Source organism: Syngnathus floridae, chromosome 22 (assembly GCF_059516105.1).
Source record: "Syngnathus floridae isolate MCC-2025c chromosome 22, RoL_Sflo_1.0, whole genome shotgun sequence".
Classification (NCBI taxonomy): Eukaryota; Metazoa; Chordata; class Actinopteri; order Syngnathiformes; family Syngnathidae; genus Syngnathus; species Syngnathus floridae.
In genome coordinates this window covers 3970853-3992178 of record NC_142434.1, presented here as the reverse complement: position 1 = coordinate 3992178, position 21326 = coordinate 3970853, and the positions used below count along the sequence as shown (strand labels likewise).

Sequence of the window (21326 nt, the reverse complement as noted above, 5' to 3'; positions counted from 1 at the left end):
AAGTACGAGATGAGTCATGTGTTTTTGAGATCTACAGCCAAACCTTTAACGATCCAGGAAGGTAAATGTCAAATCACAGACTGACACACACGTGAAACACTGGCGCACACACACAGATGTAGGCGGACATCTTCGGCACTTTTTGAAGTCGCTTGACGCAAATGTTAAATGACAACGACCCCCGCCAGCTTTTTTTTCTTCCCTTTGAAAAAGAAATAAAAAAGATCCTACATTTCAAAAGATAAGGAACAAATTGATTCTTAAATGTTGCCTGAGTGTCCCTGAAGGAACATTTGTTCCCTTTTAATTAATACGAGCAGAGAGACTATCAATAAAGTGCTTACAGATAAATTTCCTCTAATCTCGCAGGCGTTGATAAATGACAAAATAGGCATCCGGCAAATTACATCCGGCTCGACATTATTTTAGTCATTTGCACATACCAGACAGTCTGCTCACTCATCGTATAAACACATGGCCTCACATTTGCCATCAACACACACACATGAACACACACATAGCAAAGGCTAAACATCGACGAGTTAACTGTCAGACATGCCGCGGCCACCACGGTGACCTCCAGTTGCCACCACAGGAAGTCAATATTACTTTCAACTCCGACTCGAGACTAAATGCCATGGCAATCACACACACGTGTACACGGCAATACCATAACATGAGGACCGGCAGGTGTGTGTCTTCACGTTTCCTGCAAAAATGTATTATCAACAAAAAATTGGACTTAAACCTGTCAAGAACTTCTCAAAGCTCCTCATGTTTATCTCTGTACGTTTGTATTGAAATGTAGCCATGTCGCTAATAAGCTAGCTCAAGTGTCTCATTCCCAAGACCTACAGAATGTATTCCGGAAGCACGGGCATTTGAGAGGATGTTATGCCAAACACTAGAACCTAAATGTTGGACCTACAAGTGGGACACAAAGGCTCTCCTGGCGGAATTGAAGGAGGATTATCTCTCTTAATTTATGCTAATGAATGCACACGGAATAACCAGAGCAGCTTGTCCTAGCAAGGCTCAAGGCCGTCTCTCGCATTCTCGCACACAATCGCTTAAAAGCTGCCTGTTGCATGTGAACCCGGTTCCCGGCTCGTTCTTTTTCCCAGCGCACACCCTCGGTGCTGTTCACTCGGGTCCTTCAGGCCAATGTTGTTGTCCAACCTTTGCCTAATCCTTTTACATCAACACACACTTTATTTCCGCTGTGGGAGAGTTTTGTTGTGTTCCGCTGCTCCAGTTCGATGGACCCCAGCCTTTCTTTTTTGGCAAATTATTCATCAAGGCATACTGTGATCAGCGGGGTCTCAGTGATTCCGTTGAATCCCGAGTTCCTTGAACGCATCCTTTTATGAAAAGTCCTCCAAAGAGACTTCTTTTTTTAGCGCTTAGCGGGAAATTCAGTCATCTGTAGATATGGCAACCATGACAACATTAGAACCTGCAAAAAAAAAAAAAAATCATCTATTATGAATTAAATGTTTGAGTATAGGAATTTAATTGAATACAGTATTTGTCGGTTCCTATCTTCATAACATGTAACTGCGTTTGTATGGGAAGTTTGCGCCCCCTTGTGGAGGCAAAATGCTAAAAATGATGTTACGTGGGGTGTTAGGGGGGGCTTTGCACAAAAGTGCCTTTCTGACTAGGAGCGCCCCTGGAGGCAATTCTGCAACCACAATAATTAATACCGTGATAAAAAAAAAAAAAATTCTGAAGCTTTATCTAATTTAATGTCCCGCAATTAATTTCATGATAGACGTGCAGTTTATGCAACAGGAGCTCCGCGTGCTTTTAGAGATGAAAGCCACTGATTGGATGTCAAGTGCACGCACACACACACATCCAAATCCCTGGAGTCAGATCACCAAGACGCCCCTCATTCATTTTCATTAAGGCGGGTGGGTGGCGCTCACTTCATCCCCCGTTTGCGTCCACATTCATTCGGCCAGCCGAGCGAGCCAGACAGCGCAGACCCGAAACGAACCGCGCCGAACCCGAGCGTCGATTAGCGGCGTCAACGCACACCGGCGCGATGACCTGCTAGCGCATCTTTTACGCACGTTTTTCCCAATTCGCGTGTCATTTCTCTCGCGGGGGGGACCATGGAGACAATATGGGTCCACCAAGTCCTCTCCCGGCTTTTGCTCCTCAGCCTCGTGGGTAAGAAAATCCGATCTTTCTCACGGACACTCCTGTCAATAATTACAATGATAATAATGCGCATTTGTGTAGAAATGGATGAAACTTTTTTTTTATTTTAATGACAAAGCATCTTGTGTTTTGTAATCGGCTGCAGACACATGTTGAAGATGCTGCGATGCATATGTGTGCTCCATTCGTGCGCTTCGAGCACCACCAACTATTTTTCACGAGCGTGTTTAGCGTGCAAAGCGCGGAACTGATTCACAGCCTTATTTTTTTTTAATTTGCTCCTCGTCTGGAAATGGAAGCATTCACTTAACATACACTGAATTTAGTTTCCAATTAGGTTGCTCTCATTTCATTATTGTTATCGTTCCAAACCCTTAGAAGGCATAAATAAAAATTATTATTATTATTATCTGGGGTTACTTTGATTAACCTGTAATCCTGTTTTTACAAATTTCCCAAATTCTTCCAAAAATGTTGATTTATTATATGTTCCCTTTGGGGGATGTGGAAAAATGTTTTAAAAAATCTGAAATTATATAGCCAATTATTTGGCATAATCCAGGGGGGCAGTGCCCCCACAGCCCCCCTCTCTAGCTACACCAATGTAAAAGCAGTAAAAACTCAACATTAATAATATATATTGTTTATAATTATGCCAATTTTAGTGACTGTTCCCTGCAGCGACATGACCACAGTGTTGTCCAACCATCTGTCTCATAGTATGCCAAGTCAGCGCTCTAAAACAGTTTCTTGTATTACACATACCGCAAGCACGCACACGTTCAAATGTTGTGACCTTATTTGTCCCATGAGCTCCAAACACAGTCTGTCTCGCCTTCGGGGACTTTTGTTGTTGTCCGGCATTTGTTAGGAGTCGGAGGTCACTGATGTTGGATGACAAAGTCTTGTTCAGTGGAGTGTGTTGCTAAATCAACTTTTCATCACTTGTGTTGTCGCCTGACAAATTAATCTGGCATTTTTATTGTGAATGAAGAAAAAGTCGATGCAGACTCCCTCTAGTGGGACGCTAAAGAATCACAGCAGTTCAGTTGTATTTAACTTTGAAAATCCCGGTAAAGTGGAAATATTTTTCCGGATTTTTTGATTCCAAACCAGTTTTTGGAATTTGGCGTCTCACCCTCACTGAATTATCTCATCGGGGTATTGATGGCTCGCCAGTGCGTGACAATTGGTGTGATGGACTCTCGAAAACAGCCAGCGTGCTATCGATCATTTCGCAGCCACAGTGTGGGTGTACCTCCCGATTATCCAAATGAGATCAAAACAAATATCTAATCAAGTCTACAACATACCACCGTATTGTGCACCGCATGCTAATCTGATCATATGTTGTCCTTGGGAGATACCATCTGGCCCGCTTCCCTCGGACTGTGCGAGGCATCCGGCAGCATTATGGGATGCCTAATCGTAATTGCCTTAAAAAAAAAAACAACCTGGCACACTCACTAAGTGTAAGCATGAATAATATATACAGCGTGCCGATGACATGAATGGATGAAATGTGTGTCATTTATTTACATGGCATCGGATTGTGTCAGTTAACTCGCAGATTATTGATTCAGGTATTGATTAACTGGTAGATAGGGTGTTGCTTTCAGATGATGTCATGAGTTGCTTCAGATTTTTTTTTTTTTTACACTGAGACAAACCACAGATGTTCCAGTAAATAATTCATTTAGGTTCTGCTGGGATATTTTGACTTCCCTCCTTTTGTACATCCCCAGTATTTTATTTCTAAATGTCTTCACGAATTTTCCTCATTCAAAGTATATTTCGCTAATTTTTTATTGATGCTTTGCTAACAGCCAGCGACAAAGTTGGTTGGGCTATCGCAGTATTTTGTAATTTGTTCCCTCAAATTTGATTCAAACGTGCAGTTCGAGTTTTAATTTGCCAACGCCGACTCATTTGGCGAGCTTGTGTTACATTTGACTTTGACTTCCAAATTCTGTGGGAACCAGACGGCGTCTTTGTTAATGTTGTCAAAAGTGAAGTCCAACCCAAAGCCAATCAATTGAATGAAATGTGATGTTTTGTAGCAAGACTCATTTGGCAACTGTGACCAAATGTGAGTTGATGAACGCCCCTCCCCGCTCTTAAAACATACTCACATTCCGATAGTAATCCATGAGTAGAAGCTCAGAGAATGACAGTCTGGCCTTCTTCCAGTTCCCTCCCCCTTTGGCCTTGCTCCGAGTTCTCAAGTGCCCTCAACCGGGTGGTGGCCCTTCACAAGTGAACAGCAAGGGGTAAACATCTACTTTTAAAAAGCATTCCACCATCTCCAAAATGAACGCAATAGAGCGTCGCCATCCAGTTTTTTTTTTAAATCGAGGCTAAGCTTCTGGAAGCTGTGCTCTATTTTGGTTTTTTGGGGCTAGCAACAAATGAGGAACGAGAGGGGAGGAGGAGGGGGGGCTTAGATGACCCGAGGCTGAAAGACAGCGAGGAGGGGAGGTTGTTACGTCTCCATGGCGATGGCGAGAGTCGGATCAGGAAGCTGACAGGAAGTCAGGGTGTTCCACGCGCCATGGAGGCCTTTTTGGTTGTCATGGAAACGCCATTCATTCCGACTTGATGGACAACATGATTCCTCAATGAATATTTTCCACTGGAAGATGCTTTCAATGTTTGTAACAAGTTGCTTCCTGATCTTTTTTTTTTTTTTATGGTGGTATTAGAATGCAAGGACGGATGCGGGATTACTAATCACGCACGCGCTCGCTGTATTTTCCCCACTTTGTGCCAAGCAGATGGGATTGGTGCATCTCACTGCTCAGACGAGGCAGGCAGATTAGCGAGGTGAATTAGAACACGCCGCCCGCATGCACATATATGTTTCCCAGCATCCGAACATATTTGCAGAGGTCATTTACAATTCTTTTTCAGATATTACTCATCCCGCTCATTTGATTCTTCGCCGCAATAGATAGTTTCACCTCCCGCACTCAGAAGCGATCAAAACAAAAATGTCTTAGCTGCAGGGTAGAATGCAAGGAAAGCTTATTCATCCTTTTACACCTGAACTCAACACCAGCCGGAGGTGATAACTTGTAATTGCATTTTTGTTGCGCTTTTGAGGCTACTGACAGAAATTTTACTCGGCTTTTTATTATCCTACTGTGCCCGAGTCTCATCATAATAATGATATTCAACTAACTGAAGTTTTGATTGTTTTTTTTTTTTTATGCAAATATCATCAGCCCAAAGATTTGTAGATGCTATGCATAAACATAATCAGTGGGAATTTGCAAAGTGGAAGAGGGGGAAAAAAATGTCTACACACCCCTGTTTGAATGCCTCTTTTTTATATAATTGACATAATTTTTTCCAACTTTAATGTGACCTGCACAATGAATTTTTAAAAGTCTATGGTTGCATAATTGTGCACACCCGCTGATTAACTACGATTGGGCTATATCTCAATACACTGGCGGAGCGAGGGGGGGGCAGCTGGGGCACTGGCCTCCCCTTGAAATATACTTGGAAATATTATTATTTTTGGGTTTTCTGCTGAATTCTTTTTGCGAGAAATCCAGTCTAGTTGTTGTCCTATTTGGCCACAAATTAAAGAATTAAAACCCAAAACGCTATCAAAACAACATACACCTGTGGATTTATTAAACATTTCTGCGCACCGGCAATGTTGTCTTTGTCAAGAGCAGCTTTTTTTTTTTTAATATCCTCAGCACGAAGAAAAGGCTGAACTTTAAAAGCAACCCTCAAGGCGCTTCAACTCGACATAATTACAGGAAAAAAAAAAAAAGCTAAGCTTTCATCATGCGTGGTGTCAGGCTTTCCGAGTATTTATTCATGTTCAAACCCCCTCACTGCCTTTTATTAATTCCACTGTCGTTCACAATGCACCAAGAGAGTGCAACATTGATTTTTTTCTTCATCTTTAGAAAGCAACAAACACATAGCACGATTCTGTGTTCACACCAGCAATTACACCAAAAATCATATATGAATATTTAAAACGTTAAAAAAAACGACATGTTGTACCCCATATGTCCGTTCATAACAGGGTGTTACATTTCACTCCCTTTTTGGACATGTACAGCTGTCCAACAGGGCCCCCAAACTCTCACGGTCACCACACACACCCTCACACACAGATCCCAGTGATAAGCTTGTCTTCTTGGGTTTTAAATTGCAGCTTTTAATACCGCCCAGTCCTGGCGGAACAATGTACAGTTTGTTTAAAGCTCCACTGTCCTCCATTTAACATAAAGTCTGATCCTATTAACTGCTTCCTTCTGTTGCTGGACTTGAGTGTGAGAACGATGAAGAGTAAAATGTCTATCGGCAAATGAATCGGAAAAAATTGTTCGGGTGCTTTGTTACCGATCTGTAGAATTTAATTAAAAAGTCAGTAACTTTCGTGGCTGTTCAAACTTGTTCGAAACCTGTGACAAGTCTCAAGAGATAAGAATTGTCGCTACTCATCAAATATTTAATTAAATTTCTGCCACACTAAGGTATAATTATCTGTTTTCCATTTCCGTACTTTATTTTTGTCAATAACAGCGATGTTTAAATAAGGCTAAATTGGATGACTTGGTATTTGGGGTTTTCTTTAATGGGACAAGTCTAGATCAGTTATAGAGAAGCCCGACGGACAATTCCCTTCATTGGAAGGATTTTGGTCTAAATCAGCTCGCGGGAGTCGGCTAATCCAGCGCTCTTCTGCTCGTTCCATTTCTGCTGAGACAGGCTCTGTGATCCCGAAATGATCAACAATCCTGCTTGCGGCATCTTCGCTCAGCTTGAGCTCATGGGAATCCAGACGGATTTTCGACTACGTTGTAATTAGAGGAAAGCGGACTGATTTGGCTCATTTGTGCTTTTTTACGAATTAGTCTTCAGCTTGTTTGTAGATTGTAGTCCACTTCAGACTTTCTGACAATTTTTTAAAAACGATCTCACCCGTTCTAAGCTGTATTGTTAAATGTGGTGTCCCGCAGGGATCAATACTAGAACCTTTAATGTTTTGATTTAGTTGTTCAGTATTTAACAAAAAGAAAAAAACTGGACGATTCAAATTCAAAATCATAAAATTCAGACTTTGTCGAGTAGGAATAACTGCGAGATAAGTGAATGAGGGCACAATAAAAGGGAGAAGAAAAGAAGTCGCCGCCGCAGGCCTGTAGCATCGCTAATTGCCTCATTAACATCCCACAGCCGCATTTCATGTAATGTATTCTTTGCTGCACACACACACACACTATCGAGGCCAATTATTACCTGTTGTTTTATTTTAACCTCTAATGGAGTCGTAATTTTAATCCATAATATGTAATGCCTCTATATGCAATGCGAATATATTGTTAGATATTAAAACAAGCTACAAAGTGAAGGGTTGAAAGGATTTTTTTTTTAGCCGGATTTTGTTACACAATGTTTATCTTTTTTCAGTCTGTTGTGGTAAACAACAGGATTATGTTGAATTCATGTTGTGGATATGACAGTAGTTGCCTCTGACCTAAATTTGACTCTGCTGAGTGTTTGGAGGTTGGAAAAGGAGGAAAACAACAATGTTGTTTTATTCACCTTGTTTTTGATTTATTCATGTTCTGCATAATCTGTAATCTTATTTTGCTATTCTCATCATGGTGACTTTTCCCTTTCCCCTTCAGTTGTTTTCATGCCATGACTCATCTAATTTGCTTACTTCCTCATGCTCTTGCCTTCGATGACATAATTAAATGGCCCCGAGTATTTTCGCGGATGCATCACAGTGTGTGACAACTGAATTTAAAATGCCGCTCAAGCGTACTTTTCCATAATATGTATTTGGAAACCAATTGTCATATTTGTTTCCTCCGCAGTCGCCATGGTGGAACCGTTGGTCCGCAACTTGAAGAAATTCCAAGAAGATATCGACTGGTCGTACACAGGTATGTACCATTTGCAATATTTTACGGATTATTAGGCACAATATAATCTATTTTAAAAATTATAATATAAAAAAATATGATTAAAATTGATAAATTATAATTATAATTATAATCTATTTTAAAAATTATAATATAAAAAAATATGATTAAAATTGATAAATTATTATATTTATATTGTGTAGACTCTACACAATATGAATATAATAATTTTATATTATTAAAACTCTACACTGTAGAGTATCACTTTTATTTGATCAATTTAGCACTATTATGCTAGCTTCAGCTAGCTCCGCAAGAATTGCTTGAAGCGTAAAAGAGAAATGGAAAAATTGAACCTTGCTAGCCAAGCATTTGCGTTATGACTTTGGCTAATGCTAAATGCTAACATCTAAATATGAATGTTAAAATAAACCGTAATGACATAGTAACATTGGAAACGTGCCGCCAGAAATAGCTTGCCCTGTTCCTTACAAATGAACACTGAAACTTAAGGATGATCCGTGCCAACATTGCGGGAAAAAAAAAAACACCGACAAGCCCAGCGTATGTCAGTCTCAGATCAGTTGATCTGCAGGAATTACCGTATCAGTCGACATCTCCCATAAGAGAGCCTTGATCTGCCTCGGGCCATATGCTCACATGACTAACTCAGCATGGAGCCCCTGCTGCGCTTAAGCTAGCCAGAAACAAGAGTGGTCAGAAGCAGACGAATAATAGTCGGAGAGGAGATTATGGCCTCTTACTGGGAAAGGCCACCCGAGTCCGAAGGGGTCATCACTGGGCTAATGGAGGGCTATTAATCATATTAACCTCTCGTGGATTTCCAGCGATTTGAAGAATATATATTTTTTTAATCATGCACTTCCATTTGCGAGTATATTTATCATTTAAATTTCATTGTTGGAAATAACTACAAGGACAGTGCAGAAAATAAGTCCAATTTGAATCAACACGATTCTTGTTGGCAATCTCTGATTTCCCGCATTTTTCTGATTTGTTTTCTTCCCTCTCTCAAATCTTTTCTATTAGTTCTCGAGCACACGTAGTCCATTTGTCAGAGTGCCTCCTCTTCTTTACTTAGTTTCTTATTTTGCTTTTCTTGATTGTTTATCACGCTACACTCGTCTCCGATGCTCATCATCACACAGGAAAGGCGAGCTGGTGCCAATTGGTGTTGCTTCACTGTAACCGGAGACACTCTTGCCATATGCATGAGAGTGTGTGTCTGTGTGTGTGTGTGTGTTCTGGTCACAATCGGGTCTTTCTGAGCAGCTCCGTTCCCTCGCCCTGTTCTGTTCACTGAGCCGTGAGTAAAAACATTAACATGTGAAAGAAGCGCACTTCATTGTGAGGCAGCTTCTTTTTTTTTTTGGAATGGTTGGGATAGAGCTTCACGAATAAATGAAAGGAAATATGTGGAAGAGGACGCAGGAGAGTAAATGTGAGAACCTTAAAGGATGAGTTTATTGCTTGGAGCTTTTTTGGAAAGTCATACAATCGTTTAGTCTGGGTCGTTATTGAGATTCTTAGCTGCAATAATATATTATCATTCCTTAGATTCAAGTTAATTGGAATTTCCGGGAAGACATGAGTTTTTGAACATCATGATGGTCCCTGGTGGCCCTGGGATCCTTCTGCCTGGAGGACCCCCGGGGGTCCCATCTGTTCTGTTTGCATGCAAGTTTGCACTGAAAATCCTCCCAAAATAATTTTGTATTGATTCCGCCTCTACGCGTTGCCCCCACAAACTATTTGCAAGCCAATTTGGGTCAGATCTGTTTAACGTAGTGAAAACAGTTTTTCCTGGTATGACTATTGATGCGATGTGATGGACTGACCTCAGACCAGCGTTCGCAGCTGGAGCTCGCAGCGCTCCACTTTGCTCTGTTAATTTCTGTCTAAATACAAGCTGCCAAAACTGTTTGAAGGCTGCTCCAGCTTCGGCCATGATGCTCTTTTATCGTGCCAGCGTAAATCCATCTGCTTGGCCTTCTTCTGTAAAGCCACACACACTCAAAGTTCAATGCTGTTTCCTTCTGTTATAATTTTAAGGGCTTCCCTGTTTTGGTCATAGGAGATCCCACCTTGAATATTTGAGCCGGAAAAAACCCGCGAGCTGTTTCGGCGGCTCGCTTCGTGTTTTCCTGCACGCACATGTTCGCAGCTCCCGACCGCTCGCCCACTCGGCAAATTCTTAAGGCTGGCCTTTCTTCTGCTCCAGTTGTTAAATATTCTGGTGAGGCTGCTCCTAGAGCTTTTGTTTCAGACATGGGTTAATGATGAGGAGGTGTGCACGTACACGTGCCACTTCCTTGTCTCCTCATGCAGCTTTCATTTTTACAAAATGAAATGGAATGACCGCGGCTTCACTTCGGTTTAATATTAGTCACCCAGAAAATTAAGGAAACTGAATTAGTAATTAAGTAACAGAAAAAAAACCTGATTTGAATCAGACTGTAAATTAAAGATGAAACAACTCATGTACCTATGGCGGTACTAGCGGTTTAGCTAGTAGCTAATAGTGTTAGCTTAATGAACCATATCGTTAATCTAAAATTCATACAGAAAATCCACCGCCTGATTGTGTCATATTCTTTTTTTTTTTTTTTTCGCCATCTTGGGAGTTTGACATGTTTTTATGTCTAGACGAAGCGGAGAAGAAACACTTGCTATAGCTTGGGTCTGCGTGGGTGTGCTGCTTTCATCTTGTCAGCTTTAGGCTCAATCTTTTATGTCAAACAATGTGAATGTCTCGCCCGTGAAGATGCACTTGAATTTATTTAAATGAGGAAAAATAATTGTAAGCAGATAAAGAAATGCTACGATAGGCGCGGTGAAGACGTGCTAACGAAGCTCTTTTGCTAGCAAGCTAAAAATAGTTTTTTTCTGCTCCCAAACATCTCTCATGAATGTATTTATTTGAATCGTGAAAGAAAAATTTTCCATGCTAATTCTCAAAATTCAATTCTGTCTAATAATCATAATCAAAATTTATTTTAATCACAACTGAAGCCAGATGTCAAATTATTTAAATGAAAGGCGATTCAAAACAGGAAACCTGCAAACGTGAAACGAGGCTAAACTCCCTGTGATCTTTTTTTCCCCTGCGATTCGATAATTCATATTCAAAACTTTTTAGCGGCGGGTTAACCAGCTTCAACAGCGACGATCCGGCTTTTAATATTTGATATCTTTTCGGCTATTTTTTGCTAGTGCTGAGGCAAACAGAAGCAGACAGTCTCCCCCCCTCTGAAAAACTTAAGCCTTACATTATTCAACTTCATAATCTTACATGTATTTTTGAATGGCTCTCTGGCTCAGCAGGGCAGAACCTATTCACAGAGGAGGAAATTAGCATTTATTTTTTTTACCGTGCTTGTCTGCCTTTTAAGAGCTTAATTGCTTAAAGCATAAGCAGATGGCGAGAAACTGCATTTCAATATGTCATTGTCTATCATTAAGCATAAAAACACTTCTTTGGGCATTCAGGAAACCAAATAAACAACAAAAAAGTACCACTAGTATCACTCCTAATTAAGCTAAATATGATTCAAAGAGAATAACATATTACAGTGATCCCTCGCTACTTCACGTTTCGCTTATCGCCGCTTCACTACATCGTGGATTTTTTTTTCAAATTAAAAAAACATTTAAAAGTCAAAATAAAACTTCAAATTGAGGAAAGATGTGTCTAACCTTTAGCACAATGTAGTATTATTTGTTTACATTCCTTTAGAAGTCCGTTTCCGCGTCTTAGCACGACCACAAATTAGCATCTTTCCGCTAACTCGTTAGCCTGCCCAGTACTTCTTGTTGGTGATCGTACTTCGCCGATTTCACTTATCGGTTTTTGGAACCAATCATGATTACTCTAGTTTTCTTTAGATATGCTTTAAGAATGTCCACTTAGCTTCACGCTAATAACAATGCAAAACTCCATAGACATGCTCATTAATAGCATTGGTGGTTCATCAAAATTGTAATTATTTCCGTGAAAGCAATTCTGAATTATAGCTTGTGTCTCAAAGGTCATTTCGGTTTGCGTGTGTTTTCGTCAGACTTCAATTTCACAGGGATTGCACTCCGCGCCGTCCTCCGCCACAGTTTTTCCCGCTCATTGCTTTCCTTTATGCTTCGCGGAGCCTCATCCTCTTTATTTCTTCGCTTAATACGGCAGAGTGAGCAGAAAAGATGAGGAGGAACACCAGAAGGTCCACTTGAAATGCATGGAAGGGGATTGGTCTCACCAAAAGTTATCGTCGCTAACTGTGGATTTATGCTAACTTTAGCTCCGTATTCCCCGTCGGGGTTCTGATGCAAGCTTCTCGAGATGTTACTTTACCTCCCACACTTCTATTAGTCTGACAGCAGTTCTTTAGATTTCAAATCTGGTGTGATTTATTTTTTATTTTTCGGGTGAAATATGAAATATGTTGCTCAGCTTGCTCGGATTTTCATCACAGGTACCCTGAACCAGCGCAACTGGGGTAAGAAGTACCCGTCGTGTAACAGCGCCAGACAATCGCCCGTGGACATCGACGAGACCTTCACCCAAGTCCGACTTCAATACCAGAACCTTCGACTGGAAGGTTGGGACCGACTCATGGCGGAATCCACCACCATCCACAACAACGGCAAAACAGGTTTGATGATCTTCTTCAGGTGCTGATTTAAAAAATAAATAAAGGAAGTCATTGACGGGGAGGCAGCTCGAGGCACAACACTCCACAGCCAGATCAATGTCAAGAGGCAGAGATGAAGCCGAGCATACGAATAAAGTCAATAACGAGCCGGAGGGGAGAATGTATAGACGAGAAATAGCAAAATGGAGTATAACGACCGATGTCTCGCCTAATAAACACACCAATCCCGTCGGAGCAATCTCATTAGTCGCTTATCTATACATTCAAATGAATCTCTCCATCTCTTAAAGGCCAAAGAGGAAATTAGATATCAGGGCAGGTAGCGATGCAGAGCTAAGAGGTGATGAGGAATAATGGATGAGCTCTACTGTTAACTCCATTTCATATCCTGTTATGTCCTTGAAGAGCTACTTGGAATTTATTAGTCTTTGTTGCAAATGTGTTTTTTTTAGTGGCTATCAATGTGGATGGCGATTTTTATATAAGCGGAGGCGGGTTGAGCTCCAGGTTCCGCGTGAGTACCGTCACCTTCCACTGGGGGCGCTGCAATGCGACTTCCGATGGATCCGAGCACAGCCTCAACGGGATGAAATACCCTCTTGAGGTATTTCAAAACTAAAATATTTACACTTGTGCTAGCTTTGGGCTAACCAATTTTTTTTTTCCCAGATGCAAATCTACGCTTACGATCCGAATGCTTTCCGAAGTTTGGAAGAGGCCATTAGGGAGGGTGGAAGGATTGCGGCATTAGCTGTGCTCTTTGAGGTAAGTCAACAAATCAGTCCTAAAGTAATATTTACTGAAGAAGTCCTTGTCTGCAGATCAGCTTGGACGACAACGTAAACCTCAATCCCGTCATCGACGCTGTCAACACTGTTAGTCGATTTGGTGAGTCACCTTCAAAAATATTTTGCGTGCTTCCTATTCTGACTGTTTTTGTGCTCAGGTAAGAGCGGCTCAATGGAAGCCTTGACCCTTCAATCCTTGCTTCCAAACAACACCGCCAAATATTACATCTACAACGGCTCGCTGACTTCCCCTCCATGCTCGGAAACGGTTGAGTGGGTCGTCTTCAAACACCCGGCGGAAATATCGGAAACGCAGGTGAGTCGCCGCGCCGGTCGTTGGTTTGCGGCCATGTGTTAGCGTGCATTTGCATGATGGAAATGAGAGTGACAAGGCGTGACACGGGCAGATAGGCGCAAACTAAAAATAGAACAGTGCTCGCCCATCCGGCTGGCACTAACGCAATCCTCTTACACGTGGTGTTTACTTTGGCATCAAAACAAGAGACATACCGTATTTTCCGCACTATAAGGCACACTTAAAAACCTCCAATTTTCTCAAAAGCTGACAGTGCGTCTTATAATCAGGTGCGCCTTATATATGGACCAATATTGAGCCACTACAGCAGGTGTGTCCAAAGTCCGGCCCGCGGGCCAAATGTATATATGGACAAAGTTTTAAAATGGGCCATTCATTGAAGGTGCGCCTTATAATCCAGTGCGCCTTATATATGGACAGTTTTAAAATGGGCCATTCATTGAAGGTGCGTCTTATGATCCGGTGCGCCTTATAGTGCGGAAAATACGGTATTTGTTTTTGTGCCCCCCCATGTAGTTGGAGGCGTTCTGCGAGGTGATGACGGTGGAGCAGGCGGGCTACGTGATGCTAACCGATTACCTGCAGAATAACTTCAGAGAACAACAGCAGTTCATGGGACAGGTGTTTGCCTCGTACACGGGAGTTGAGGACGTGCCCACCCCTAGTAAGTCACGATGGATGCCATTTTTAAGGCTTTAAAAAATATGGAGGTGGGGGTTTAAAGGCAAAGTGCTGACCGACCTCCAAGGTCAGCAATTCGCTATCCTCTCCATCTGCATAAATTTCTGAAATATAAAGTAGCTCCTCCTCACAATTTATTCCACTTCAACTCTAGCCTGCAGTTCGGCGCCAGAAAACGTCCAAGCTGACGCTCAGAACGAAACGACCATCGTGGTGACGTGGGAGCGTCCGCGTTTCGTGTATGACACGACGATCGACTGGTACACCGTCACCTATGAGCGACTGCAAGGTCCGAACCAAAGAAAGCAGGAGTACAGAACTGACGGGGATCAGGACGTGGTACGTCTCACGTGTCGCAAATGTCGACAATTGGATTTTTAATTTTGGATTTTTGCAGGGAGCCATTATCTCCAGCCTGCTAAGCAACAGCAGCTACGTTGTTCAAGTGGTGGCTGTTTGCACCAACGGTCTCCGAGGAAGATGGAGCGACCAAATTATCGTTGACATGCCGTTAGAAGATCCCGGTACGAGCAGGATCACATCTTTCAATTTCCCACAACATATTAATATCTTGAAATAATCCCTCTTTAGAGAATGAAGTATTTCCCGATGACTCGAAAAACACCAAAGAGGTAAGAAATCGTCTTTAACCAAAATGATTATTTGTTAAAATACAATTTGCATTCTTAGATGACACCTAACGTCAAATGGCAGAAGTCGGAGAATCCGGATCCTCTGGATTTGACTCCAGTCGATCACAGTCCAGTGGAGGAGGTCCCGGCAGAGCAGACTAGAGTTTACCAAAACCAACCCACACATCACCCCCAAACAACCCAGAACCCGCCGGACCAGGTCGCCGTTCAATCCACCCCAGAATTTCCTCTTCCCGAGTCGCCCGTACAGAAAACACGACTCAACCCCGATGTCAAAAAGAAAAAATCTAAAAGTGACGACGTGAGCAAAAATCACATTGAAGATGGGCGAAGAACTCGAACGCAACGGATATTTACCCACGGCGGCTTGGACGGCAACGGCGCTATCTGGGTAACTAGCATAACCCAGCAACCGGGCTTCCTCTTTCCCGTTTCGGCGCCTAGCACGCTACCTAGCCAACAAATCACCCAAGACTCCTCCTTGCCACTTCAGGTAATATCCAAACTACACAGCAAACTCCTCAAAAACTCAAAATCTCTTTCTATTCCAGACTCAAGATCTCAGCCCAACTGATCCAAATAAATCGAACTCCTCTGTGAAGAACATTCAAACCACCGACGTTTTCTATGAAGATCCAATCAACAGCACATCCAAAATGGCCGCTTCTTCTCAAGGATCTACTTTTACATCACAAGGTTAGCTAAAAAAAAAAAAATCGGCTTTAATAGGACCTCCTAATTAACATTTTATCCCTCAAGGAACCACAGAATCCGATTCACCCGTAAACAAACCTCCAGAAGCAAGCACCTCCTTCTGGATCTCCGAGAAGACGGCGACTGAAAGCAACACCCTCGCCGATACCGTCTACAAATCCTTCACGTCCTCTTCTCTCCTCAGGGTTCTCATGCATACCACCCAGCCTATGTTTAATGGTAAGACCTCAAGACCACCTCTCTGAGCTTCACATTCCAAACATTTGTTTTTTTTTTACGTCAGAGGGAAGCAACAGCAGTCACGAATCTCACGTGGGGTTGGTCGGGAGTGTGGAGAGGGAAAAGAGGACCATCATTCCTTTGGCTGTTGTCTCCACTCTCACCATTTTGTGTTTGCTGCTTCTGGTGGGCATTCTGGTCTATTGGAGGTAAAAAAAAAAAAACACAAAGTTGACATCACACAAACCGGCATCACATTTTTTTTTTTTTTTATTTGGTCACGTGACAGAAACTGTTTCCAGTCGGCTAACTTCTACCCCGACGACAGCACGTCACCCAAAGTCATCTCGGCCCCGTCCACCCCTCTACTCCTCGCCACGGGTAACCATCACCCCCTCCTAAAATCACCGTTCTGATTTAAAACGAACATTTTCTGTGCCAGACGGTCACGAGCCGTTGACGGTGAAGCAATTTGTGAAGAACGTCATGGAGCTCCACAACACCAACACCTTCTCCAAGGAGTTTGAGGTGTGTGTTCTAATATATGTGTGTGGTGGGGGGGGGGGCAATTAGAATCATCCGTCACAGCTTTTTAATAACACACTTCCATATCCGCTAACATCATGCTGTTACGAAAAAAGCTTTTAGCTAGCTATTAGCATAGTTACATAACAGTTTAAATTAAAAAAAACAAATACTGTCTTGGATTGGGGTCAAAACGGGGGTGCATCTGCATGGCATCAGTCCCCCTCTGTTTCCGAGCATGAACTTCCACACAGAAAGGACATTGGCGAAATTTCGATTTTGGGCCCCTTAGTCACGGAAAATCGGGATTATATAACGGCTTGCGCTCAACCTCTCTGTGTGCATATGAGCCCCTTTGTACCTGGACCTGCACTGACTCCCTGTCTGCCTGTGTGTCACCCCCCTCCTCCCCCCCTCCCCCCGACTCTCCTCTCATCACCGCCATCGTTGTGCTTTCCGCATCCTCACTTCCACCCTGCATTAGATTGTGAAAGAATCCTACGAGGTAAGATGCTCCATTTTTGGGAAACGATACAATGAAAATAAAATGAAGATGACACACATTGTTTTTTTTGTGTTGTCCTCTAGGAGGTGCAAGCGTGCACAGTGGACATGGGCATCACCGCCGATAGCTCCAGTCAACCCGAGAATAAATCCAAAAACAGATACATCAACATTCTGGCCTGTACGTCTCCATACTGCATTACAGTAATCCCTCGCTACTTCGCGTTTCGTTTATCACGGCTTCACTACATTTTTCCAAATTAAAAAACTATTTAAAATGTCAAAATAAAACTTCTAAATTGAGGAAACGTGTCTAACCTTTAGGACAATCTAGTATTGCTTCAAACGTTCGTTTAAATTCCTTTAGAAGTTCGTTTTCGCGTGTTAGCAAGAAATAGCATATTTCAGCTAACTCGTTAGCCTGCCCAGTACTTCTCGTTGGTGATTTCATTTATCGCGGGTGTTTTTTGGAACCAATTATCCGCGATAAACGAGGGATTACTGTACTTTAATTCACCAAAATATGACATCTCAAAATATTCCTCCATCACAGATGACCATAGCAGAGTGAAGCTGACTAACAGTTTGGACAAAGATGGGAAATGCGAGGACTACATCAACGCAAACTTTGTTGACGTGAGGTTTTTGTATTTCAAAATATATTCCGCACATATTTAAAACATTCAGTTAACGCTTTCCCCGGCAGGGTTACGAACGTACCCGGGCCTACATCGCAGCCCAGGGTCCTCTCCGAGCGGGCAGGGAAGACTTCTGGAGGATGATCTGGCAGCAGAACATCGGGATCATCGTCATGATCACCAACCTGAAGGAGAAAGGACGGGTGAGAGCGTCATCGGCTTTTCTGATTAGCTCACCTGCTCACTCATTTCGTTCCTTATAGACCAAGTGCGATCAATACTGGCCAGAAGATGGTCAGGAAGAATATGGTTCATACCAGGTGACTTTGAAGAGCAGCAAGACCCTCGCTTACTACACACTTCGGACATTGATCATCAGAGAAACGGCAAATAAGGTAACGTTCTCCTGATCTTCTCAACCTCAAAGTCCACCAACATCTCTGATCCTCCAGGTGTCACAGAGGAAAGTCGAACACACAGTCCAGCATTACCACTACACCCAGTGGCCAGACATGGGAGTACCAGAATACACTCTACCGGTCCTGTCCTTCATCAGAACTTCCTCTCAGGCCAGAACTCAAGATATGGGACCCGTTTTGGTCCACTGCAGGTATCTTGTTTGTATTTACATGTGTGTTTACATCGTTAAACTGGCGAGAATTTTTTTTTGTGTGTGTCACAGTGCTGGCGTAGGAAGAACGGGGACTTATATTGTCATAGATAGCATGCTGCAGCAGATCGAGGATCAAGGGACGGTGAATGTCCTCGGGTTCTTGAAACATGTGCGGACTCAGAGGAACTTCCTGGTTCAAACGGAGGTAAACAAACACACAACGTAGAGATACTCGCCACCTAAGCCTAAAACAAAAGGAAGTGGATTTAAAAGAACCGCACGACTTTGCTAGCTTAATGCTAACAAAGAATGCAAAACGCCATAGACAAGCTAACGATTAGCAGCTTTGTGATGCTGTTCCAATTATTCAACCTTTTTGACCTAAAATCCATTAAAAAAAATAATAATAATAATTACATATTACCGAAGCAAACAGGATTGGAGTTTTGTTTTTTGCTTCTTCAGTTTAAATGTGCTGCTGTAAATTACTGACTGCCACCTAGTGGGAGGGAGACATCTTGTAACATAGCAACATCTCTTAAATTGATATAATGAGATTGAAACTGAAATTATTTCTTGTCTCCAGGAGCAGTACGTGTTCATCCACGACGTTTTAGTAGAGGCCATATTGAGCCGCCACACCTCCGTCGCCTGCGACCATCTCCATTCTTACGTTTCCGGCCTGCTCACACCTGGAGCGTCCGGGCGGACACGCATGGACAAACAATTCAAGGTACATATCGTATAAATTTAATTTCGGTTTGATCGGATCATGACGACCATTGTTTCAGTTGATCAGTCAGCGGCAAGCCAAACACGCCGACTACAGCACGGCTCTGCGAGACGGCAACGCTATGAGGAACCGAGCCAGAGCCTTGATGCCCGGTTAGTCTCATGCTCACATCAACCAACCCGAAATACTCTGAAATCACAATGAAAGGTCTTGTGTTTCCAGTGGAGCGATCAAGAGTTTGTCTCACCGCCACAGAAGGAAACTCCTCAGGCTACATCAACGCCTCCTACGTTCTGGTAAAACAACTTCAAACGCTTTCAAGTTAAGACAACGGTCACGGTTTGGAATTTTTTTCTGAAGCTGCTGTGCTTTGAATCGCAGGGCCACCGCCACAATAAAGAATTCATTGTGAGTCAGACGCCGCTCAGCAGCACTGTGGAGGATTTCTGGAGAATGATCTGGGAGCACAACACACGCGTGGTGGTCCAGCTGTCTGACCCACATTCTCAGGTTAGGGCAAAATCTAAAAGATTTACATCTTCAAATTTATATTGATACACACACGCATGTTTATGTACAGAGTGGGGACCGGGACCTGTGTGTGTATCGGCCTGGTGAAGAGCAAATAATGAACTTTGAGGGATTCACTGTGACGCAATCAATGGAGAGCCAAGCGTGTCTGTCCAATGACGACAAAGTGCTTGTGCAAGATGTCACGTTAGAATCCACGCAGGTTTGAAGGACACATTTATTTGCACTAATTGAACCCAAATTTATAGGACACTTTTCTTTTCTAGAACGATTACACTCTAGATGTGCGTCTCTACATCGCCCCCTGCTGGCCCAACCCTGACAGCCCCATTCGAAATTGCTTTGAATTCATCAACATAGTGAACGAGCACAGCAGACGTGCACCAGGGCCGACAGTTGTACACGACCCGTGAGTACCACATTGCTCTAATTTTATTTCCTGATTCTAATTTACTGCTTTGACTTTTTTTTTTTTGTAGACTGGGAGGTGTTACCTCTGGTCTTTTTTGTGCCCTCACCACATTGTCCAACCAGCTTCAGGACGAAGGGCAAGTCGACGTCTACCAGGTGGCGAGGATGACCAACCTCATGAGGCCGGGAGTGTTTAATGATATAGTAAGTGCTCCGACACACATGTAATAATCCACAATAATGAGGAGACCTCCCCCCCCTACCCAACAGGAGCAGTATCAGTATTTGTACCGGGCCGTGCTGAGTCTGGTGAGCAGCCAGGAGGACCAACGAGCCCTCCAGAGTTCAGAAACCAACGGATCAGTACTTCTGGGGAATAACAACATTGCCGAAAGCCTTGAGTCACTCATGTAGATGACACACACACTCACACACACCTGCGATAACAGAACAAATCAGTCGTGGTGGCAAAATGAAGCTTCATGAACCAGTTGTTGTATTCTTTAGCTCCTCTAGATGGCAATGTTGGCTTAAAGTGAGGGTTTTAAGAAATGGCAGCTCTTCAGTGAACAGAGAGTGCCATCTAGAGGTGTAAGTAAACACAACAATGGATTCATGAATCATCTTGAAGCTTCATTTGCCCATCATTACAAATCAGTGTTAAAGCGTCCAAGTGTCCAAAAGCTGAGTACTTTATACACGCTTAAAAGTCTTCATTCTGTGAAGCCAAAATTCACTTCCTTTTTTTTTTTTCTGCTAACGCGACTGTTTGACTAAACCAAAATGATGGCTTTGTGATCGACGTCTTTTTACTAAAGGTGGCAACTGTCTCGTTTGCACTTGTTAAGTCTAAAATCAAAAAGTTAGACATTCCATCCAAATTCCGTCGTCAATTTTTGTCAGTATTTTGTCCCCAATCAGACACCATCAATCTATAACAGTGAAAACCTTTTGTTGTGTAAATATCCCTTAAATACCAAAAGGCCAAATTACTGTATGTTTTTATGTATATTTTCTATGACATTTTTCTAGTCATTTACACATATTGTATTACTACGTGGATTCTATTTGATAATTCCACGTACAGATCATAGATTTAACTCATTGTTAACGCTTTTTTATCGTTGCGGTAATTCTAGCAAGTTAACACATTTATCTGCAACCACAAATGTGTGCGGTATTGTAAATAGCAAAAGATTGAATAAAAGACTTGAATATGACTTTTAGGAAAAATCCAAGTCTCTTATTTTACACAAATGATCCAAGT

The 21326-nt window shown here is 42.5% G+C and overlaps 1 protein-coding gene across 2 annotated transcripts; it reads left to right on the top strand.

Annotated features, from left to right (window-relative positions):
* The first annotated feature begins 1888 nt into the window (after window positions 1-1888).
* ptprz1b (protein tyrosine phosphatase receptor type Z1b) lies at window positions 1889-21279 on the top strand. Of its 2 annotated transcripts, XM_088366434.1 has the most exons (32): window positions 1889-2178; window positions 8022-8090; window positions 12554-12733; window positions 13186-13337; window positions 13403-13498; window positions 13555-13621; window positions 13680-13837; window positions 14354-14501; window positions 14673-14857; window positions 14916-15042; window positions 15110-15150; window positions 15209-15664; window positions 15723-15867; window positions 15931-16104; window positions 16169-16313; window positions 16394-16485; window positions 16547-16632; window positions 17114-17134; window positions 17218-17314; window positions 17687-17769; window positions 17840-17974; window positions 18035-18166; window positions 18224-18381; window positions 18454-18589; window positions 18971-19117; window positions 19176-19269; window positions 19340-19413; window positions 19499-19627; window positions 19698-19850; window positions 19915-20057; window positions 20128-20263; window positions 20330-21279. In XM_088366434.1, exons 1-32 carry the CDS (start codon window positions 2121-2123, stop codon window positions 20471-20473), a joined length of 4161 nt encoding a protein of 1386 aa, XP_088222560.1. In that variant the 5' UTR covers window positions 1889-2120; the 3' UTR covers window positions 20474-21279. The 2 variants fall into 2 exon arrangements, with proteins under 2 accessions (XP_088222560.1, XP_088222561.1); XM_088366435.1 differs by lacking the exon at window positions 17114-17134.
* The last annotated feature ends 47 nt before the right edge of the window (window positions 21280-21326 follow it).